The following is a 21,082-nucleotide window of genomic DNA, read 5'->3' on the forward strand; positions in this document are numbered from 1 at the left end:
CAATGGGCAAGAGTGACAAAACAACCCATGTGCATGATGGGCAGGCAGAAAAGAGCCCTGGAAACATGGGGCTGCCTGGGGAGAAGGTGGGAAGCCACCAGTCCTGTACACATCTAATCCACCCCGGGAAGAGCTTTGTCACTTCTGGCAAGAGGCTTGATGTGGAAAGTTTGTATCAGCCAAAATGCTGGAGTTGAAACTGTAATCTAAACAATGCCCAGCATGTGTGCTGGTTACAATTATGATTACTTGTAGAAGACCAGCAAAATGGTCAAAGTTGCAAACACTAAGAAATGTAAAAAATAAATAAATAGGAAAGTACAGGGTTGGAGAGGTGGCTCAGTGGTCAAGAGCACATGCCACCCTTGCTCTTACAAAGAAACTGACTTTGGTTCTCAGCACCCCTGTCGGGCAGCTCCAGGAGAGCCCACGTTTCTGGGCTCTGAGGATACCTGCACTCACACTGTACACATAGCCCCCCCAACACACACATACACACACACACACACACACACACACACACACACACACACACACACTCACACACACACACACAATGTAAAATACAAGGTAAATCTTTTTTAAGTAAAAAGGGACCAGTGACATGAATTTAATTCCTGGAACCCATATGGTAGAAAGGAGAGAAGAGACTCCAGCAAATTGTTCTTTGACTGCCACAGAGTGCTGTGGACATACATGTGTACACATGTGTGTGCACACACATACAAAATAAATAAATAAATAAATAAATAAATAAATAAATAAATAAATAAGTGAGTTAAAAGGTTCTGGCCATAACCTCATTTACTTTTGCTATTTAGCATGGAGTATGAAAATAAAACTCTTATCTCACATCAAACCATATTACTGGCTAATCTATTCCTATACAAATGAAAACAAAAGAACCCAAAAACCAAAAAAAGTACAAGAGGGAAATAAGGTTCATTTGATATGCTATACAACTTTCAAAGGGAAATGAAGGAGAAAAATGAATCCAAGGGAGAAAGCCACCCCCTACTGTGTTAGTCCCCTCCTCCTTCCCCGCTACCCTGTTTCCCTCCTGGCAGAAGTTTATGACTGACTCGTTCTCTCTCCCACCCACTGGAGAGACAGTGCTCGCCATCTCCTCATCAGCAACTCCCCTGTCAGAAAGAGGCAGCAGCAGAGGCCTATCAGGTGACAAAATCACTTATGCTGTTTGGGGAAAATGGGACCAATGCAAGAAATTATTTTTTGTCAAAAAAAATTGTAAGAAGAAACAAGTAAGAATTGTGGGTGGTTTTTCTTTCACAGTAACGATTGCAAGGTCATCTCAATATCACAGCTTGGGGAAAGAAAAAAATGGCCAGCCAAAACCCACAAGATACCAGGTCAATAAAGCATCGCTTGACAGGGAAGCCACACTCTTAAAGGCAGCTCCAGTTCAGCCTAAGACTCCTCATAACTATCACTAGAGTCAGGTCCCTGACTTCTGTGAGCCTCAGTTTCTCCATCTGTAAAACACCACCAACAATGGTCCATTGGCTGCTTATCTCAGTGCTTAGCTTAGTGCCCACTACCACTCGAATTCTCAACTAGCGGGAACTGCTTAACCTATTGACAGGGAGTGCTGATGGGAAAGAATACACGACCCCATAGAGAAGAAGCTGGGACAGCATGGCAAGGCACAACCCTTGCTCATAATGTGACCTGGGATGTCATTGACTGCTATAGAGAATGAACATCAGGGCAGGGGAACACCATCCTCTAAGGCACCTGTCACCTGAATATGACATTCTAAACAACCAAAAAAACTTGTTTTAAAGATGTCCTGATTCAGAAGGCAAACTCAGGAAATGAAAGAATAGAACTGGACACACAGACATCAATGTAATGTCTCCTCCCCACCCCACTCACAAACATATGGCCATGCATATCAGAATTCAGTTACCCCTTGTAGTCCTTAGGAATATCCAGTACCAAATAAGAAACCACAAAACCACAGTGGCTTTCTTTATCCGGCGGTGGGGGCAGGGTGAGTCCAGTAGTGGAGAGCTACAAAGGAGAGCTTCCACGTTGCTTTGTCTGTAGTCCATTATGGAGCAAGACATCAAATTAGAAGGTCTTGGCCAACATCTTTATTTAATGAATAAGAAGGGGAAAGAGGGCCAGTGAGATAGCTCAGTGGATAGAAGAACTTACCACAAAACCTGATGACCTAAATTCAATCCCTGGGACCCACATGGTGGAAGGAGAGAACTGAATCCAACAAGTTGTCCTCTGACCTCCACATACATGCTGTGGCACAGCCAGGCGAGTGGGCGCATGTGCACCCATGCGTGAACACACAGAGACATACATGCATGCTAAAAAACATTTTAAAGGAAAGAGGAAGGAGTAATAGCAAAGAAAAGAGAAATGAAATGGAAAGGAAAAGATCAGAGTTATCACATGAGGGAGAAAAAGTGACACTGAGGTGCCTTTAGGTTGTCAAGTAAAATCCATGTGAGCCATGGTTAAGAACAACACATAGGGGCTAGGAGATGACTCAGTGGGGAAGAACACTTACTGCTTGGGCATGAGGACCTATGCATAAATCCCCAGGACTCAGATAAAAAGCCAAGTGTGGTCCTACTTGTCTGTCACCCCATCCTGTGTTGGGCAGAAACAGGAGTATCACTGGGGCATGCTGGCTGCTAGCCTATCTCCATCCAGATTCAGTGAGAGACTCTGTCTCTTGGGAATAAGATAGAGAGTGGTACAGCAGGAAACTCTACATCTTCTGGCCTCCATATGCATAGGCATGGGAGCACATGTGTGCACATATACCACATACACACAGTATCTTAGTTAGGGCTTCTATTGCTGTGAAGAGACACCGTGATGTTTAGTCAGAAGTTTAGTTCATTATCATCATGGTGGGATGTGGGGGCAGACAGAGTTCTGGAGAAAGAGCTGAGAACTCTATATCTTGATTCAAAGATAACAGGAAGTGAACTGAGACACTGGGCATGGCTTGAACATAGGAGACCTCAAAGTCCACCCCCACAGTGACATACCTCTTCCAACAAGGCCATACCCACTCCAACAAAGCCACATCTCCTAATAGTGCACTCTCCATGAGCTCATGAGAGTCAGTTGCATTCAAACTAACACACACACACACACACACACACACACAACATTGCCTAATACAATTAATTAACCCTTTATCTGCATGAATCCCACATCACTGGATTCAACCATCTATGTATTGAGATACATTTTAATTACATCTATACTGATTACCTACAGACACCGTTTTCTTATCATTCCCTAAATGATAAGTTTAACAGATACATAGCATCACATTATATTAGGTATTAGGAGTCATCAAAAATGATGTAAAGTATATAAGAGGATGTGGCAGGTCCTACACAAATACTATGCCATGTATACAAGGAAATCGAGCATCTGTGTATTTTAGAATTATCAGAGGTTCCTAGAAGCTGTGATACCCCATAAATATTGGGGGACAACTGTGACAGCATAGAGGACTTATCTCCTGATCAGGAAACCTCAGCTCTGGGTGTGCTGCCATGTGCAACAAACAGAAACAGCAAAGACATCTCCTCCCTTCTTCACAGACTACTGTTGGAAAGAACAATGTGGCTATTGTTGTTACCATGGAAACAGTAAGAGGGAATAACTAAAGAAGTCATGTACTGAGTTGTGTCTATGTGTAGGTTGGTATTGCTCACAAAGGTTGAGCTCATGTCCATCTCTCAAACAACCAGATGCTGTTCTGAGCCTAAGATTCTCAACCAGAGTACATGTCAAAGGTGTGAAGCCCAGCAGCACATGCAGAGGGTGTGAAGCCTGACAGCACATGTCAGAGATATGAAGCCTGACAACACATGTCAGAGGTGTGAAGCCTGACAGCACATGTCAGAGGTGTGAAGCCTGACAGCACATGTCAGAGGTGTGAAGCCCAGCAGCACATGTCAGAGGTGTGAAGCCTGACAGCACATGTCAGAGGTGTGAAGCCTGACAGCACATGTCAGAGGTGTGAAGCCTGACAACACATGTCAGAGGTGTGAAGCCTGACAGCACATGTCAGAGGTGTGAAGCCTGACAGCACATGTCAGAGGTGTGAAGCCTGACAGCACATGTCAGAGGTGTGAAGCCTGACAGCACATGTCAGAGGTGTGAAGCCTGACAGCACATGTCAGAGGTGTGAAGCCTGACAGCACATGTCAGCGGTGTGAAGCCTGACAGCACATGTCAGAGGTGTGAAGCCTGACAGCACATGTCAGAGGTGTGAAGCCTGACAGCACATGTCAGACATGCTCAGGAAGATGGGGCGATCTGTGCAGGTCTCCTGTTGCAGTGAACCATGAAACAGGAAACAGACTCTTCACCTGATTGTCAAGGTCAAAGGTGGCTTCAGTCTGGATCCCTCTCACGTTGCTCCCATGGCCCTTCTCAGTCATTGCAAACATCCCGGTATACTTCTGCTCCTAAGTTCAGGAGATAGTAAAAGAGAATTAGATGGTCAGGTGATCTCTAGCTGAAGACCTCAGGCCATTAACAATATTAGCAACAAAGGAAGCAGAAATCTGAAGACAACCATAAAAATGTATTTTGTTGACATCTATTATGAGGTTACGAATATAACCGGTGAAGCTGGAAAGATGGTTTGGTGGTTTAGAGCACTTCTTGCTTTTGCAGAGGACCTCAGTTCAGTTGCCAGCACCCTCATAATGGCTCACAACCACCCAATAACTCTAGTTCCAGAGGATCCAGCACCCTCTTCTGGTGTCTGAAAACACCAGACACTCATGTGGTGCACAGACATACATTCAGGCAAAACATCCATACACATTAACTTTTTTAATCTTAAAAAATGAACATGACAGGTGTAGCATAATATTTTAAAAGATAGTCTTGAAATTCTCTTTGGAACATTTTTTTTAAATCAGACACACATTCACACAAAAGTACTATGATTTTTTTTAAATCTCCATAGAAAAAGCTATCTGTTGAGGCAAGAATCATACCTTGAGTTGCTGAAACCACTTGGTAACATGTTCAGGACTTCCAAGATTGTGGATGGCACCGCCAAATAACAAGGAAATGACTCCACACTAGAAACAAGGACAGTACAAACAATGACTAGCCACAATCAACTGCTTAGCAACTAGACACACTGGTCAAAATCCACTCAGAGGGTATTTCTAGGATCCTTCATGCTACACAGGTCTTTATCTGCCCTTTTATCAGACAGGGAAGGGGGAGAGGAGAAGAGGAGGAAGCAGGGGTTTAAGAAAGAGGAAGAGAAGTGTTCCAGTCTGATCTCTGCTACTACGATAGACATAATTAATGATCAAAAGCAACTTGGGGGAGTCAAGGGTTTCTTTCAGCTTCCAGATTACAGCCATGATCAAGGGAAACCAAGGCAGGATACTTAAGGCAGGAACCTGGAGGCAGGAAGTGAAGCAGAGACCACTGAGGAATGTTGCTGACTGGCTTGCTCCCCATGGTTTTCTTATCTTGCTCTTATACACGCCAGCACCACCTGCTCAGGGTGGCACTACCCCACAAGGAGCTGGGCTTTCTCATGTCAAACATTAATCAAGGCATGCCACACAGGTCAATCTGATAGAGAGGCAATTCTTCAGTTGAGGTTTCCTCTTCCCAGGTGACTAGTTTATATGTCAAGTTGACAAAAACTTGCCAACACAAAGAGGAAGAAGAGACATCTAGAAAAAAGCCACATGGAAGGAGCAAGACAACTGACAGAAAAGGCAAAAGGATGGAGGTGTGTAGACATTTGCTGATGCTGGGCTCAACATTCCTTCCCTAGAATGGGTCTGAATGCCTTACAGATGGCTTTAGGATGAGTGTGACCTTCAAATAGCTGAGCTACATCATCCCCATAGTCATGAGGATATAGCTTCAGGATCTCATGGGATCCAAAGGATCTCAATGGGACCATTTTAGTAGCCACCAAGACACAATCCAGAGAGATGGAGACCTGAGGCAGCTGACTACCATCTCACTATGAGCTAATGAGTGAAGCCAACATACGCTGATGGGGTTGAAGAAAGAAGACAGCCAAGAGGTTTGAGAACTCAGATTTCAATCACTTATGGAATTCTTTAATTATAGCAATTAAGCCTATCTTGCTCATTGTGGGGGAGGGTCACTAGTAACTGAACGAGTTACCCACGTCCACACATCTGGAAAATGGAATCAATCCTAAATGGTTTACCTTTTCTCCATCTAGTTTAAAAGACAACTATTTTTTTTTACTCAACTAAATTTATTTCACACAAACTAAAACAAGTTGGATTTTCCTGTCCTAAACCTCTTTGGCTGGTGGCAAATGTAAACACTATCATATATTTCTTTTCTAGGCTTTTCCTCTTCCTTGGGAATAGGAAAAACTGGGATGTTTTGTACAAAGTTTCCATTCACTAGCTACATTAGTAAGCAGTTATGCCAGAGTGACCTGTACCTTCGAAGGAAAGTGGCCAGCTCATAGATAGCACTCACAAAATCAAGAAATGTATGGGGACTTCCCCTCACAAAACCACAGTCTCCAAACAGCAGATGAGACCAAGGCAGGAAGAGTGGAGGGGGAAGGGGTCCTGAGCAGGTGGCCTCCTAGGAGGAGCATAAACATTTTTCTAGCCAGAAAAATGAGGCAGGCAGGCAGGTAGTGGTGATGGCAGAATATACTGGTCACTGAGGAAAGAAGTGGAGAGATTCAGTGTGTATTCTGGAGACAAGTTGATGAATTGAATTTGGGAAGACAAGGGGGCACTCTGGGAGATACCTAGCCTTTGGCAGAGTGACCATGTGTGTGAAATCCCATTAGTTGTGATACTGGAGCTTGCAAAAGTTCCCACTAGGAACCAGGGAGGAGATGCTTAAATGAAGATACTGGGACAGAGATATTGCAACTGGCAAGAAATGGACTTCTATCCAAACTGCTGTCCCAAAAGACACTGTTCACTGCTGTCAAAACCATCCATTATCCTGTCCCTAAGTAAACCTCAGGGGGCAGAACACCAGGAAGCCTATTTGTATGGGAACAAACCGAGGAAAGTAGTTTTGACCTCAAACCCAAAATGCGAACATGTACTGTTTTGGGGTATGTCTCTCCTTTCTCCATAATCTAGAGAAGAAAAAGGATGATTGCAGCATCAGGAGTATGAAGCAATAACCACAGCATACCCAGAAAGGGCTGGCAACAGCCCCACAGGCTACCACTGGAGACGCCTAAAGGCTGGTATCTGAAGTCAGGACAGTAACAAGAGACAAACGGTGAGCCTTAGCAGAGCCTCACCTCACACTTGGGGATAAGAAGGTGATTCCAGTCATCAGAGCAGAGTACTGGTTGACCACACCTTAATCCACCAATGAAACCACCACCTGGTAGATAATTAAGGCAGGCTCCTGGGTGGGATGGTGAGAGAGCTTAGTCAGCAAAGTGCTTGCCACAGGGACCTGAGGTTGATCCCCAGAACCTCTGAGAGAATCATCCAAGTCCCATGACAAGCATTTGTAGTCACAGTTCTGGGAAAGCAGACAGAGGATCTCCAGGGCTCACTGGCCAGCCAACCTAGCCTACTCAATGAGTTTCAGGACAGCCAGGGCTACACAGAAAAACACTGTCTCTGGAAAAAAAAAAAGAAGGAAGAAAGGGGGAAGGTAGGGAGGAAGAAATGGGGAAGGGAAGGAAGAAGGAAGGAAGGAAAAGGAAGGAAGGAAAAAAGGAAGGAAGAAAGAAAAAGAAATTAAGACAAATGAGAATAATCAATGAATACATGATATGTGTATTAATGAAAACAATATGAAAAACCAAGCAAAAAATTATCAGATATGCACTAGGATTCCAGCACTTGGGAGACAGAGGCAGGAGTTCAAGGCCAACCTAGGCCATAGGAGGCTATCTCAAAAGCAAACAAACAACAAAAAGCAGACAAGAGGATGGACAATGACAGTGAAAAAGCATGAAGGTGAGTCATGATGTGGTTTCGCTACAGACACCCACTCAATAAACTACACTGGGAACGCATCACTTCACTCCTCCTCAGCTCCTGAAGGGTGAGCTGCCCAGTGCTCCCACCTTCAGACACGTGGCCATATCCACCATGCAGAGCACCTCTCCCAGGACAAGGCTTCGGCTGATGAAATTCTTCCTTTTTTCTTCCTGAAAATATAATAGACCCAATGTCAAGATTTACTTCTGGTCTTCTGACCTCGAAATACACATTTTAAATAATATGTGATTTATGTAATGCTTTCACAATAGAATAACACAAAGCAATTTTAAGTCAGGAAACAATCTCATCACTCTTCTGAAAGTAAATGCTTTCATCTTGTGTCAATGTGGCCTTTGGTCTCTAGCCATTTGGGTGTGGTATTCAAGGACTTTTTTTTTCCTTTTTTTTAGTTTTTTTTTTTTTAAGAAAAAAAATTATTTAGGGATATATGCAAAAACACAGTGCATGTACAGAGGTCACAGGCCAACTTGCAAGGTCAATTCTCCCCCTCTGTGTGAGTCCTGAGGATCTAAATCAGGTTGTCAGGGACAGCAGCAAACGCCTTTACCTGCGATTTCACCACCTAGAGCCCCACAGTCTCTTTTCTAACACAACAGGCAGTCAACTGCTCCTAACTGGAAGTCAGCCTGGGGACAGATGCTTTGTCCCATCCCCCATTTCCCGAGGCTTTACTTAACCTTGTCCCTGGCCTCCCAGTGTGTTTCCCCTGCAGTATAGGCCGCTAAGACATCCTGCTTAGCTTCTCTAAGTGTGCACACAGCAGCACAGATGTGAATAAAATCACTTAGAAAATCTGGCAACATTTTAGATAAAGAAAAGGCCCTGGTCTTCTCTTTCTAAGCATAGGCCACCCCTGGGCGTGATTTATGATTTTAAAACCATGAGATTCTGGTCTCTCATCCCTGCTGATTCTCTCCCTGTCACAACATTAGTAACTTTAAAAAGCTCAGTGAGCTCACGGTTCTCCATGTTTAATTATAAAAACCAGAGTCAGGCTTAGGGGAGGGCTCGGTGGGTCAAAGTGTGTGCTGCACAAACATGAGGGCCTGAGTGTGGGGTCTGGCACCTGTGTAAAAGGCCAGGTGCAGTGACAAGTGGGTGTCAGGAATTCTAGCACTAGAGAGTGTAGCAGAGACAGGAGAATGCTAGTGGATCTTAACCAGCCAGCCTAGCAAAAGCACTGAGCTCCACAGTCAGTGAAAGAGCTTGTCTCAAAAAATACAGTGGGAAGTGACAGAGAAAGACACCACCATTGACCTCTGGCCTACACCACACACACACTTTTCAAAAAGAGCCAGAAGCAGCATTTCCTGAGAAGGTGGTAGCCCTTGGAGTGGACAATTTGCAATTATTAATAATCGAAATTCATGCTTGTTGTCTTCTCATGAGCCAGTTTCTTCTGAGACCCCCACCAACAAAACTGGTACGGGTTGTTCATATGTGCATGAACGTGCACACATGTATTTGTGTATCCAGGTGTGGACACATATATCTTGTATATGTTGTGTGCTTGAACTGTGTTTGAGTGTGTGTGCATGTTCCTATATACACATATGTGGACATGTACATGGTTCTTTATACACTCATGCATGTCTTAAAGTGTGTTTCTATACACATAGTCACATGTGATGTGTGTGTGTGCATTGCCCCATCAGCAGCAGGATACCAACCTTCTCTGAATGACTGTTCCCACTTTGGCTTCAACTCTCTCCCTAGACATCCTCCATGTTTTCCCTCCCACAGGTTTTTATAGTGTTTCTCTCAAGCATTATTAATTCCATCAAACATCATACTGTCAAGATTTATGCTTCTCAACATGGCTACAACCCAACACATCTTGAATTGATTATTTCCTAAAATACCTCTAGGCTCTCGCAGAAACTATTGCATGGCTCCAGCCTGGGATTGTACCGAAGAGTCAGTTACAAGCAGATAATGAAAAACAACTGTAGTAGAGACTTTTTCGAAGAGCCCAGTGTCCTCAATTTTACCAGTCCTTAGAACAACCCAGACACCACATAAAAGATAGAAAAGCTTATGCTCAGGGAAATCAAGTGAGTTAACCAACCCAAGTTACCTGGTGAATGTTAAAACAAGGATCAGAAACTAGAACTTCAGAGCTCTTATGAGAATGTCTTGCTACTACTTCTCACTGCCCTTAATTACTAAGGACTCTAGTGGCCCAATCTTTATCACTGATCCATTTTACTTTGTACCATCAGAGAGTACATCTTCCTACCAAGGTGCCTCCATGTCATCTTTCTGAGCCATGCTATCTATAGTCACACGAACAAACATCTCTTTGCCTTCAACCACTTGCTGGGCATAGTGGCACATGCCTGAAATCCCAGAACACAGGAGGCAGAGGAAAGATCCAGGTCAATCTGGTCTGCATAGAAGTTCCACACCAGTCAGAGTATATAGAAAAAAACCAGTCTCTAAGTAATTATTAGATAAATAGATAGGTAGGTGGATGGGTGGATGGATGGATGGATAGTAGATAGATGATAGATAATAGATAACAGATAGATGGTAGAAGATAGATAGACAGACAGACAGACAGACAGACAGACAAATAGATAGCAAATCCTTTAGAAATATCAAGTGCAGATGGTTTTCTTCATTCTGATAATTCATGCTATTGATACAGGAATATAATTTTGTACTAGTAACATCCAATTGTGGCCATTTTTACTCACAAGTTTGAAATTAACTGCAAGCACATGTGTTGAATTCATCCATCTTGGAGCATTTGAAATTGTTTATTATGAAGACTTCCCTTCCCCTGTCTCCACAGGAGACAGCCATGTTTATTATTAGACCCGATGGGAAACGTCAGCAGGAGTTTGCCATCCCCTGGTGTTAACTCGAGTATACACTTGGGCTGGTTCATTTTTCAAGAAGTCAGATCAAAGTGCTGAAACCTGGACTGGGTTCGATATGATTGACTGTATTGCTGGCATATATTTCTAACATCATCTACACACATGGATTCTCTTTTTTGACTTTGATTAGCTAATTATTTAATTAATATTTACTATTGGCAAATTTATCTTCTCATTGAACTGGCAACACTAGCTGGACTGTCTATGTTGATTGGGATCAATCATTAATCAATGTATTTTTTGCATCTTTTTAATATCTCTGCTATGTCAACAGCTACTTCATTTACATTTGATATATTCAAACCAAACCTAATGATTATGTAATCATGTAAATTTATCACGATTTTAAATAATAGTGAATCCATAAGTGTACAGATAAAAATTCCAACTTTTATTACATCTGAAATTGCAGCCTATGCCATCAAACACATCTGAGTAGTAAGGTCAGTTTCAAACAGAAGGAAGACAGTTTGTCCTAAAATAGTCTCTTTCAGGGCATTATATATAGCAGATCTCGATGCTGTGATATTCTACTACAAATTCTGGGGAGGAAAAAAAAAACATCTCTATTAACCCAGAGATGTCCCTGAAACACATGCATATTTTCTCAATGAAAATTAACAAGGTTCAGAACTATTGAAAGTGTGGAATCTGTGTTGCCTTTCCTCAGATGTCAACATGCCCACAAGGACCTCTCTGCACCCACAGGCAGCCTGCAGTTGTAAATTAGTGTGCTTTTAGTACTGTTTCCTTGTGAAGGTGCAGTCTTCTGTCAGCCTTGCTTTTCCGCCTGTGGAATGGTGGAGACAGTGGAACAGCCTACACACAAGACTACCATTTTCTCACAGCTCAAGACCATTGTTATTTTTTAGCATTTTGGGCATTTCACATCCATGAAGTAGAAATCGGGGCCTGCAATGGGCACCTTTTCTTGTATTTCTTCTTTTCAGGAGAGGGATTAAGATCATTTGTGAGAGGCATGTCCTCATCGGAGGTCATCACCAATTTTCCATTTTTAATGAAGACCAATTTACCGCTTTTTGCTTATGAATGTTCAGTGGGGCCTAGGGAATGTGCTCCCCCCCCCTCACTCTCTCTTAGGAACCCTTGCTTATCCTAAAGTCAAAAGGTTATTATTCTTTGCTCTTTTGTGAGCTGATTTTAAAGCTGTATAATAGACTTCAAATTATTTTTGCATGTAGTGTGAAGTAGTGATCTAGGTGTACGTTTTTTTATTTGCTTCAGTGTCATTTATTACAAAGATGTTCCTTTTCTTGTTGAGTTGCATTGGCAACACTATGAAGAATAAATCAACTGATCAAATGTGTATTTCTGTCAGGGATCTCTATTCTATTGCCTTGATATGTTTATCTTTTTATCAGTCACATCTTCTTAGAAGCTTTCAAATGAGCCTTGAACTCATGAATGAGAGCCTACCAGCTTTACTCTGTTACAGATTGTGTTAAACATTCTAGGTACTTTGCACATCCATGTGTTTGGAATCAACCAGTAAATTGTGATGATGGCACCAGAGCACCTCCAGATTCAGTCTTATGTCATGCCTTTCCCAATGATGGGAGCCTCCAATGATTCTGTTACCATCTCAAGAAAATCTAGTCATTTCAGTGCAGCCTCCATGTCTGGCTTTCATGTCCTGTGATGGTTACTAGGATCACAAAGTAGTGTCTGAACAGAGTGCTGGAAACATTTGGTAACAAAAACTAGCCCTGTACTTCATGTACTTTTCCGAGGAACTTTTGACTACTACAGAAAACCCAGTACAGGACTGATAAAAGTGACATTCCCATGGCTTTATCTATGGGTACTTTTCATTTCATGAAAACACTATTTCAGCATTCTGACAAAGTAAGATTCTTCCAAATTCTTGCCTCAAATATGATATACATTCCCTTGGCAACAGATGCCAACCATCCCTACCCATGTTCCTACATTTGGAAATTTTTCCAGTTAAAAAGTAATCACAGGCTCTCTCAGTCTGGACACATGGGGGAGGGCCTAGGCCCCGCCTGGGATGATATGACAGACTTTGGAGATCCCCCATGGAGGGCCTCACCCTTCCTGGGGAACGGAGGGGGATGGGGGGCCTTAGGGGACTGGTGGGGGCGGGGAGGAGGGAAGGGAGAGGGGGCTGGGATTGACATGTGACGCAAGCTTGTTACTAATTTTAAAAAATAATAAATAAAATAAAATAAGTAATCACAGAATTAGCCGAGACTGACAGCATGCAATAATGAATTTCTCTTACTGGCCTTACCAGCTCAATACATGAGGTTTCCTTCCTGAGAGTGCAAACCACAGCATATGGCAGTAGTCTTAAAGGAAATTAATGATTGCTTATCCATTTTTGTCCTTGGACAAATATTGCTCAAGTCACTTCACATTTTAAAAGATGAAAAGATTTCTTCTTAAAAAACTAGGTAGTAAATCATAATATCATTGAGTGCTCATTTAGCACTTAATATTTCAAAGTACTGTCTGAAGAACCTAACACATGGGATATCATTTGATCTTTTCTGTGAACACTTTAAAGTGAGTGAAGGCAACCAAGGCTCAGAGAAGAAATAAAGTCATCCAAGGGCTTGGGTTTCTCAATGAAGAAGCCAAGTATGAACCCTAGTCTATCTGATTCCAAAATAGGACAGAAAATTACATTTTGACTACCCCAAATCAATTTTAAAAGCAATATACAGATACATATGAAGTGTACTTAAAAAGACAACACTGGAATACATAAGCCTATCATCAGTTATGTACAGTATTATGAGTCTGTGCATAGGTATAATTTTAATTTTTTGGTGGACATATCTTACCTTGATAATGTGAATTTTTAACATTTCTTCCAGTGAGTTTTGTGTATTTTTCTATAATCTCTATCTGTTAATTATTTGACTTCTCCAAACCTCACAGTATGACTAGAAGGTGAAGAAGGGGGCTTGAAACATGAATTAAGAAAAAAAAAAAAAGATCCCAGTACAGCAACCAGAGAAATTGACATTGTAGTGGTAAACCCAATATGGCCCAGAACTCATGACCTCAGCTAGACATGGCCAGCATGAATCTGAAACCTTATTTCTCCACCTGTGTGACATCCCTTGCCTGTTCACTGGTTCTGATGATAGATTCCATTGGCCTTGGGTCCTGTGTTCAAGACTGCTTTTGCCACGTGGCAAGAAGGATGCCACCAGTGTTATCCATACCCATGCTGAGATTATCCCAAATCACAACAGCTTGCCTGCATACCCAAAAGTCAGGATGACTTCTACCCAGGAACCTTCATTAGAGTAGCTTCTCTTCACCCTCATGTAACTACATAAAGTTACAAGTCGAAGATTTTGCAGCTTCCTATGCCTGGCATCCATCCTGGCTTGCCAGGTGGGCTGATTTTGCACAGACTCTCACTTAGCCATTTCCACACTAGCCCTGTTCCAATAGATCAGGGACACTTGAAAGACTGAGCATGCCTCCTACTCCTCTTGAGTTATGCGTTCTGTTCTACCAGCCTTTGTTTCTGCCTCATCACAACAGAGCTTTACCACATTTGGGCTAGGAAATCAAGCAGATATAGCTTGATCTTTGCCTGTTACTTCTAGCATTTAACTTTAGGTAGGTTAACCTTTGTCCCTAGCCATTAGCCCCACAGCCTGAAGTGAGGCCTGTAAGACAGGGAATCAGATTTACTTTATGGGTATTCCTAGGAGGAGTTTGTTTTTGAGACAAGACCTTGTCGTGCAGCCCAAAGTAGCCTTAAGTTTTTTATCCTCCTGCCTCAGCCTTCTGATGCTTAGATTACTTGGGTCATTGCATATACCGCCATGCCCAGTTTGTACAGCATATCATATAACATGAAAAATACTTGCAACTCTCTTCTGTTTGTGACCTATTTCTTTGGCCAGTTCCACCCACTCTCCCAGTCTCCACTCTGATCCTTTTCCAGAATCCACCAGACTCCCTCCTTGAGCCTCCTCTTCCCTGTCAACACACCTTGTGGGGCTCCATCCAGCTTTACAGCTCTTAACTCATCCCTGTACTGGTGATTTTCTGCATCCCATCCGTATACCTCAAATTTCTGATCGTAGCTAATGACTAACTCCTGACTCAGAGTCAAGCCAAGCACAGAACAGTCTCCCCTTTGTGTCTAGCCATCCGTCAGCAGATCCTACTGCTTTTTCAATGGGATTTCAGAAGAATCTCTAATTTAGTCAGTTTGACTACAGCCAGTCTGTCCTGGCCAGCACCAGCTCTCTCTTAGGGGACTGAAAAATCTCTCAACTCTTGTCATTTTCAGTCCTGCCCCAGCAGCTAGGAAGGCTCCTGGTGAAACATCAGATCAGATCGAGTCCTGCTCCACTCAGTCCTTCTAGAAGTTTCCCATTTTATCCACTCTGAGGAAACCAAACAGATTAAAAACGCTTCATCCTCCTTTCCCCAGCCCATGATAACCACTGTTCTAGTCTTTGTCTCCCTGAATCTGATTACTGCATACACCACACAAATAGTCATACAGTAATCGTCCTCTGACAGCCTCATTCTCTTTAGGTGTTATGTCTGCAAGAGTCATCCATGTAACAGGTGTCAAATTTCCCTTACTTTTGAAAACTAAGTATTTTTTGCATTACATGCCTTGTTTTGTTCATTCTTCCCTCTGCTGACAGACATTGGCTATTGTGCACAACAATTTTGTTAGCCTGGTGTGATGGTAAATGTTGGTTACCAACTTGATTGGATCTGGAATCAACTAAGAACCAAGCTCCCAAGGGTGTTTCCCGGAAGGATTAACTGAATAGCAGTACCTTCTGAGCGGCCTTGATATAAAGAAGTCACAAAGAAAGCCCCATTCCTCTGGATAACTGACCAAAACACACATAGACAAATATTTGCCTGACTCTACTTTGACTTCTTGTGGCATATACTAAGAAATGGGATTTCTGTATCATGTGAATTAACTTTTAATGGAATGTTTAATTTTTAAGGAAATAGCATAGTGTCTTGAACCACATGGCTTTACCCAGCATCAGCAACATGTAAGGGTTCACACTTTCTCATCCTTGAGGGATTATCTCATTTTTTTTATAGACAGCTATGTTAAAGGGTATAAAGCAATGATTCTCAACCTGTGGGTCACGACCCCTTTGGGGGTCAAACGACCACGTCAGAGGGGTTGAATATCAGATATTTATCAGATATTTACAATTCGTACCAATAGAAAAATCATAGTTGTGAAGTAACAATGAAAATAATTTTATGGTTAGGGTCACCACAACACAAGGAACTGTATTAAAGGGTCACAGCATTAGGAAGGTTGAGAACTACTAGTGTAAAGTAATATGTATCACACTGCAGGTCTGATCTTCAGTTCCCTAATGATTAATGATATCAGGCATCATTCTGTGTATTTATTGGTCATTCGCATGTTTTCATTAGAGAAAAGTCATTTCTGTATTTTCACTAGAGAAAAATCTTTTCAAGTCCTTTGGCCATTTTAAAGCAAATTGTTGTCATTGTTTTCTACATGTAAGATCATGTCACCTGTTATTTAATAAAGCTGCTTGTAGTTGAATTGCAGGAGTTCTTTATATTTTATTGCTATCTGCCTTAGAAATGTGATTTGCAAGTATTTTCTCCTGCCCCATGGACTGTCTCTTCACTTTGATGCCAGTACTCCTTTAGTCCATCCTGTGCTATCACAGAATACCTGAGACTGGGCAACTTATTAAAGAACAGGAATTTATTTCTTATAGTTACGGGGTCTAGAAAGTTCAAGGCTGACGGTCTTGCATTTGATGAGCATCCTGCTGTACCATCCCATGGTGGAAGGCAAAACAAAAATACACCCTTTACGAGGAACCAGCTCCCACAACCAACCAACTGCTGAGACAATGGTATTAGTCCTTTGATGGAAGCTAGGATGGCTATTCTTGGTTGTCAACCTGACTAAATCTGGAACTGACAAAAAAAAAAAAAAAAAACAAGCAGCTGGGTACACCTGTGAGGGATTTTTCTTAAATCATTTGAAGTGGGAAGATCCACCTTTAATTTGGGCCACACCTTCTGGTGGCAGCCCATATAAAGCATTGGAAGAAGGAAGCTTTTGCTCTTCATCTGTTTGCCCTCACTCTCATTGGCAAGTCCATTCCTTCACTGGCATTAGAGACTTCTTCTTCAGGATCCTGGCATATCCTGAAACCAGCTGCGACATCCATCCTGGTGGACTGAACAACTACTGGATTATTGAACTTTATAAGACTAGCTGGACCACAGCCTGAAAGTTGCAGTAATGAATCCCCCTTATATATAGATATTCATTCTGTCAGTTCTGTTCCCCTGGAGAGAACCCTGACTAATCCAGGAGCAAAGTCTTCATATTCTAACCACATCCTCGAAGTCCTGCCTCTCAACAATGCTACGGTGGACTTTAAGTTTCAGCACAGAAGTTTGGAGGGATACATTCAATCCATATCATCCTGGTGTACAAAAGTTTTAAATTGTAAGCCAGGCATGATAGTGCATGTCTTTAATCCCAGAACTCTGGGGGCAAAGGCAGGAGGTGGATCTCTGTGAGTTCAAAGCCAACCTGGTCTATATAGAGAGTTCCAGGTCAGTCAAGTTACACAATGAAGCTGTGTCTCAGAAAGAAAGAAAGAAAGAAAGAAAGAAAGAAAGAAAGAAAGAAAGAAAGAAAGGTTTAAAATTTGATGCACTCTAAATAGTTCCCAATATGTAAGTGTTCTGCCTCTTTAGTTCATTTTATTCCTCAGAGTTTTATTTTCATGCTTTTGTAAATAAAATTATCAATTTTCTTTTTATCATGTATTTTAACATATAGAAATGCAAATTAATTCTGCATATTGACCTTATCCTGCAACTATGTTGAATTTACTAGTTCTAACATGTTTTGTGGAATTTATTATGGTTTTCTACTATAAGATCATGTCATCTGCCATGTATCCTTTTTTCTCTCCAATTTATTGTCTGATTTTAGTCACAGGTCTGTCACTGTCTGGTGTGTCATAAATGTATATTTTTGTTACTTCATAGTGTCTCCTCTTATACTAAAATACAAGCTCCACAAATACCTGCTTTACTTCCTCCCCTTTGGTGTTTGGCTCACAGTAGGAGCTAGTAAATAACTGTAAAATGAGTGAATTACCTCACCTGGCACACAGAAGGACCTAACAAATAGTAGCAAGTAATAATTATTGTTACCATTTACACAATACTTAACTGCAAAAGTTGTAATTAAGCTTTCAAATAAAAAGATTTTATTTATGAAGAGTGGTCACAGTATCAAGAAATAAACTGCACCATGATCCCAGCTGCTCTGGAGTCCCTTGGCAGGCAACTCCCTCCCTGGCAGGCTCTTTGAAGAAATCCCTGTGGTCTTCACAGATGACAACACACTTCGAATGCCAATCTACACAGAGGGACTTCTATAAACAGTCCACTCCATCCTGTCATCTCTGCTCAACTCTTCCACAGTATCCCATGGGGCCAGGGCTTGCCTGGCCAGAGTGTTGGCCAAGTGGCCAGCATCCAAGTCTGTGGAGCTGGAGCTGGGACAAAGACTCCTGCCAAAAGCAGCACAGAGGACCAAGATCCAGGGCAGGCTGTCACAGCCTGCTAGAAAAGCCAAGGTTCCAGGACAAACAGAAGCCAGAGGGCCAAAAATGAAGCCAAGGCCAAGGTCAAAGAGGAAAGATCTCAGAGAGAGCAAATCAGGAGCCAGCCAGCCAGGGACAGTGGGAAAAGACTTCTCTGTCAGGATCCAAATGATCAATATGGACCGGGGTTAGTGTCTGGGGCCTGAACAGGATGGGATGTCATGAAGGACCAATGACAGACTGACCTCCTTGACTTCTTCACATATTCTTTCTCAGAGGTTATCAGGAAGGTAACCGTGTTCCTTATTCTCAAACACCTTCTGAGGTGAGGCAACCTGACCTCAGAATGTCACTCCATCATAGTCAACAACCTGCTTCTCTCTAAATACAAAACACTCAGAAGTGAGTTTTACCATCAAAGTAATATATAGTTAGAAGAAACACAGGTATCAGGCCATCGGTCTTCTCCAGGTCCCCTCCAAGCTCCTGAGAGTGGGCTTCTTGGAAACTGTGGATGATTTGAATCAGTGCTTCTCAAACTTCAAGGTCCCTGAACCCCTTTACATTTAAAAGCTACTGAGGGGCCAGTGAGTGAGATGGCTCAGTGGGTAAAGGAGTTTGCCACCAAACCTGACGACCAGACTTTGATCCTCAGGCCCCACATGGTAGAAGAAAAGAACCTACTCTCACAAGTTGCCTTTGACTTCTACCTGCATCCTGTGGTACAAGTGTGTCCACACACATACACATGCAAAACAAATAATTAAGTAAATAAATAAATGTAAAAACAAGAAAAACTACTGAGAATACCAAGGAGCTTTTCTTGTGGTTATATGTGGGAATTTACCACATTGGTATTTAAAACGGATAAATTTGATACTTTATTCATTGTAAATAACAATAAAGTCATTGCATACCAAAGTAACTCTGTAAGTAACACAATTTCCAAAATTAAAAAAAAAATCAATAAGAAGAATAGAGAGAGCTATTACATTTTACAAACCGTTTGAATATCTGGCCTAATTACAGACACCTTGGCTTCCATATCTGCTTTTGTTGTGAGGTGCCATCTGGGTTAGTTTGTAATGCAAATCCTGCATCACACACATAGGGCAGTGGGCATTTACTTTTCAGGTAGCACCTGCGAATATCCCAGAGATGTCCATGGATCTTCAGACCAATCTTGAGGACCATGGTGCCAGGGCCCCTCCCCATGCAGATTATCAGAATGATGATGGCATAGGTTCTTATAGACACAAGTTTTCTTTTTTATTGTTTTTCAAGAAAGGGTTTCTCTGTGTAACAGCCCTGGCTGCCCTGGAACTCACTCTGTAGACCTGGCTGCCCTCAAACTCACTAAGATCCCTCTGCCTCTGCCTCTGCCTCTGCCTCTGCCTCTGCCTCTGCCTCTGCCTCTGCCTCTGCTCTGCCTCTGCTCTGCCTCTGCCTCTCTGCCTCTGCCTCTGCCTCTGCCTCTGCCTCTGCCTCTGCCTCTGCCTCTGCCTCTGCCTCTGCAAGTGCTGGGATTAAAAGCGTGTGCCACCACTTCCCATCAGAAGCTCAGCAGAGATGGTGTAGGTGAGGGGTATTTCATTATCCAAGAATTTATCCCCAGCCAAACATGGCCAAATAGTCTGTCCCCAACTGCTTCCTTCTTGGGAGAAGAAAATGTTGAGTTAGAATGTCCCTATGAGCAATCCCTGCACCATGACTGGGAGAAAGACCAACTGATGAATGGGAACAATACTGTAAAGAAGAATACTACATGGGCCCCAGGAAGAAAATGTGGTGTAGCAGTATTAAACTCCAGGTGCATTCTGAATCACCCGAGGGGTTTAAATGCTAATTTCATTGATCAGGGCAAAAGTCTAATTGGAAGAAACAGTTTATTGAGAACAGATTTTTTTGGGTTGTGAGCCTAGCCTTTAATGGCTGAGCCATCTCTCCAGCCTGAGAATAGATTTTTTTCCTCATACAATATATTCTGATTACAGTTTCTCCTCCCCCAACTCCTCCCCACCCACCCAGATCTATAACCTTTCTTTCTCTCATTAGAAAACAAACAGGAATATAAAATAACAACAATAATAATAATATAAAGTAAATACAAACAAGACTAGGACAAAACAACAAAACAAATGGGGGGCACAAAAAAGACATACAAATTCAGAAACATACACACTCACACACGCAGAAATTCTATAAAAATACAAAATTACAAACCATAATGTGGCAATATATTGTTTATGATATAATAAAGACACTGAAGATCAGAGAAGCAAAGCAGCCAGCCACTAGCTCTTACCTCTACCTCAGACTGAAAGGGTGATCCTGGCTCCATGAATCCTTAGCGTGGCTGGAGACAGAAAGCCAATTTGTAGCACAAATAATAAAAACTAAGAGACAGATATTGGGGTTCAAACTGAAGATCAGAAAAGCAAAGCAGCCAAGCTACCAGAGAGTTCTTACTTCTACCAAGGCTGGGGCAATCCTGATCTCAATGTGACTAGAGACTAATTGCCATCATGAACTTGAGTGGATCAGG

At 42.3% G+C, this 21,082-nt stretch overlaps 1 protein-coding gene across 1 annotated transcript in view; it reads right to left on the reverse strand.

Annotated features, from left to right (window-relative positions):
* The window catches only part of Acoxl (acyl-CoA oxidase like), a 268,047-nt gene extending 249,653 nt beyond the window's left edge, over positions 1–18,394 (reverse strand). Inside the window, 4 exon segments of the mRNA XM_035446222.1 lie at positions 4,380–4,478; positions 5,019–5,105; positions 8,096–8,179; positions 18,242–18,394. Coding sequence (XP_035302113.1) covers positions 4,380–4,478; positions 5,019–5,105; positions 8,096–8,179; positions 18,242–18,394 — 423 coding nt within the window.
* Between the last annotated feature and the right edge of the window lie 2,688 nt (positions 18,395–21,082).

This window comes from Cricetulus griseus, chromosome 6 (genome assembly GCF_003668045.3).
Source record: "Cricetulus griseus strain 17A/GY chromosome 6, alternate assembly CriGri-PICRH-1.0, whole genome shotgun sequence".
In the NCBI taxonomy this organism is placed as follows: domain Eukaryota; kingdom Metazoa; phylum Chordata; class Mammalia; order Rodentia; family Cricetidae; genus Cricetulus; species Cricetulus griseus.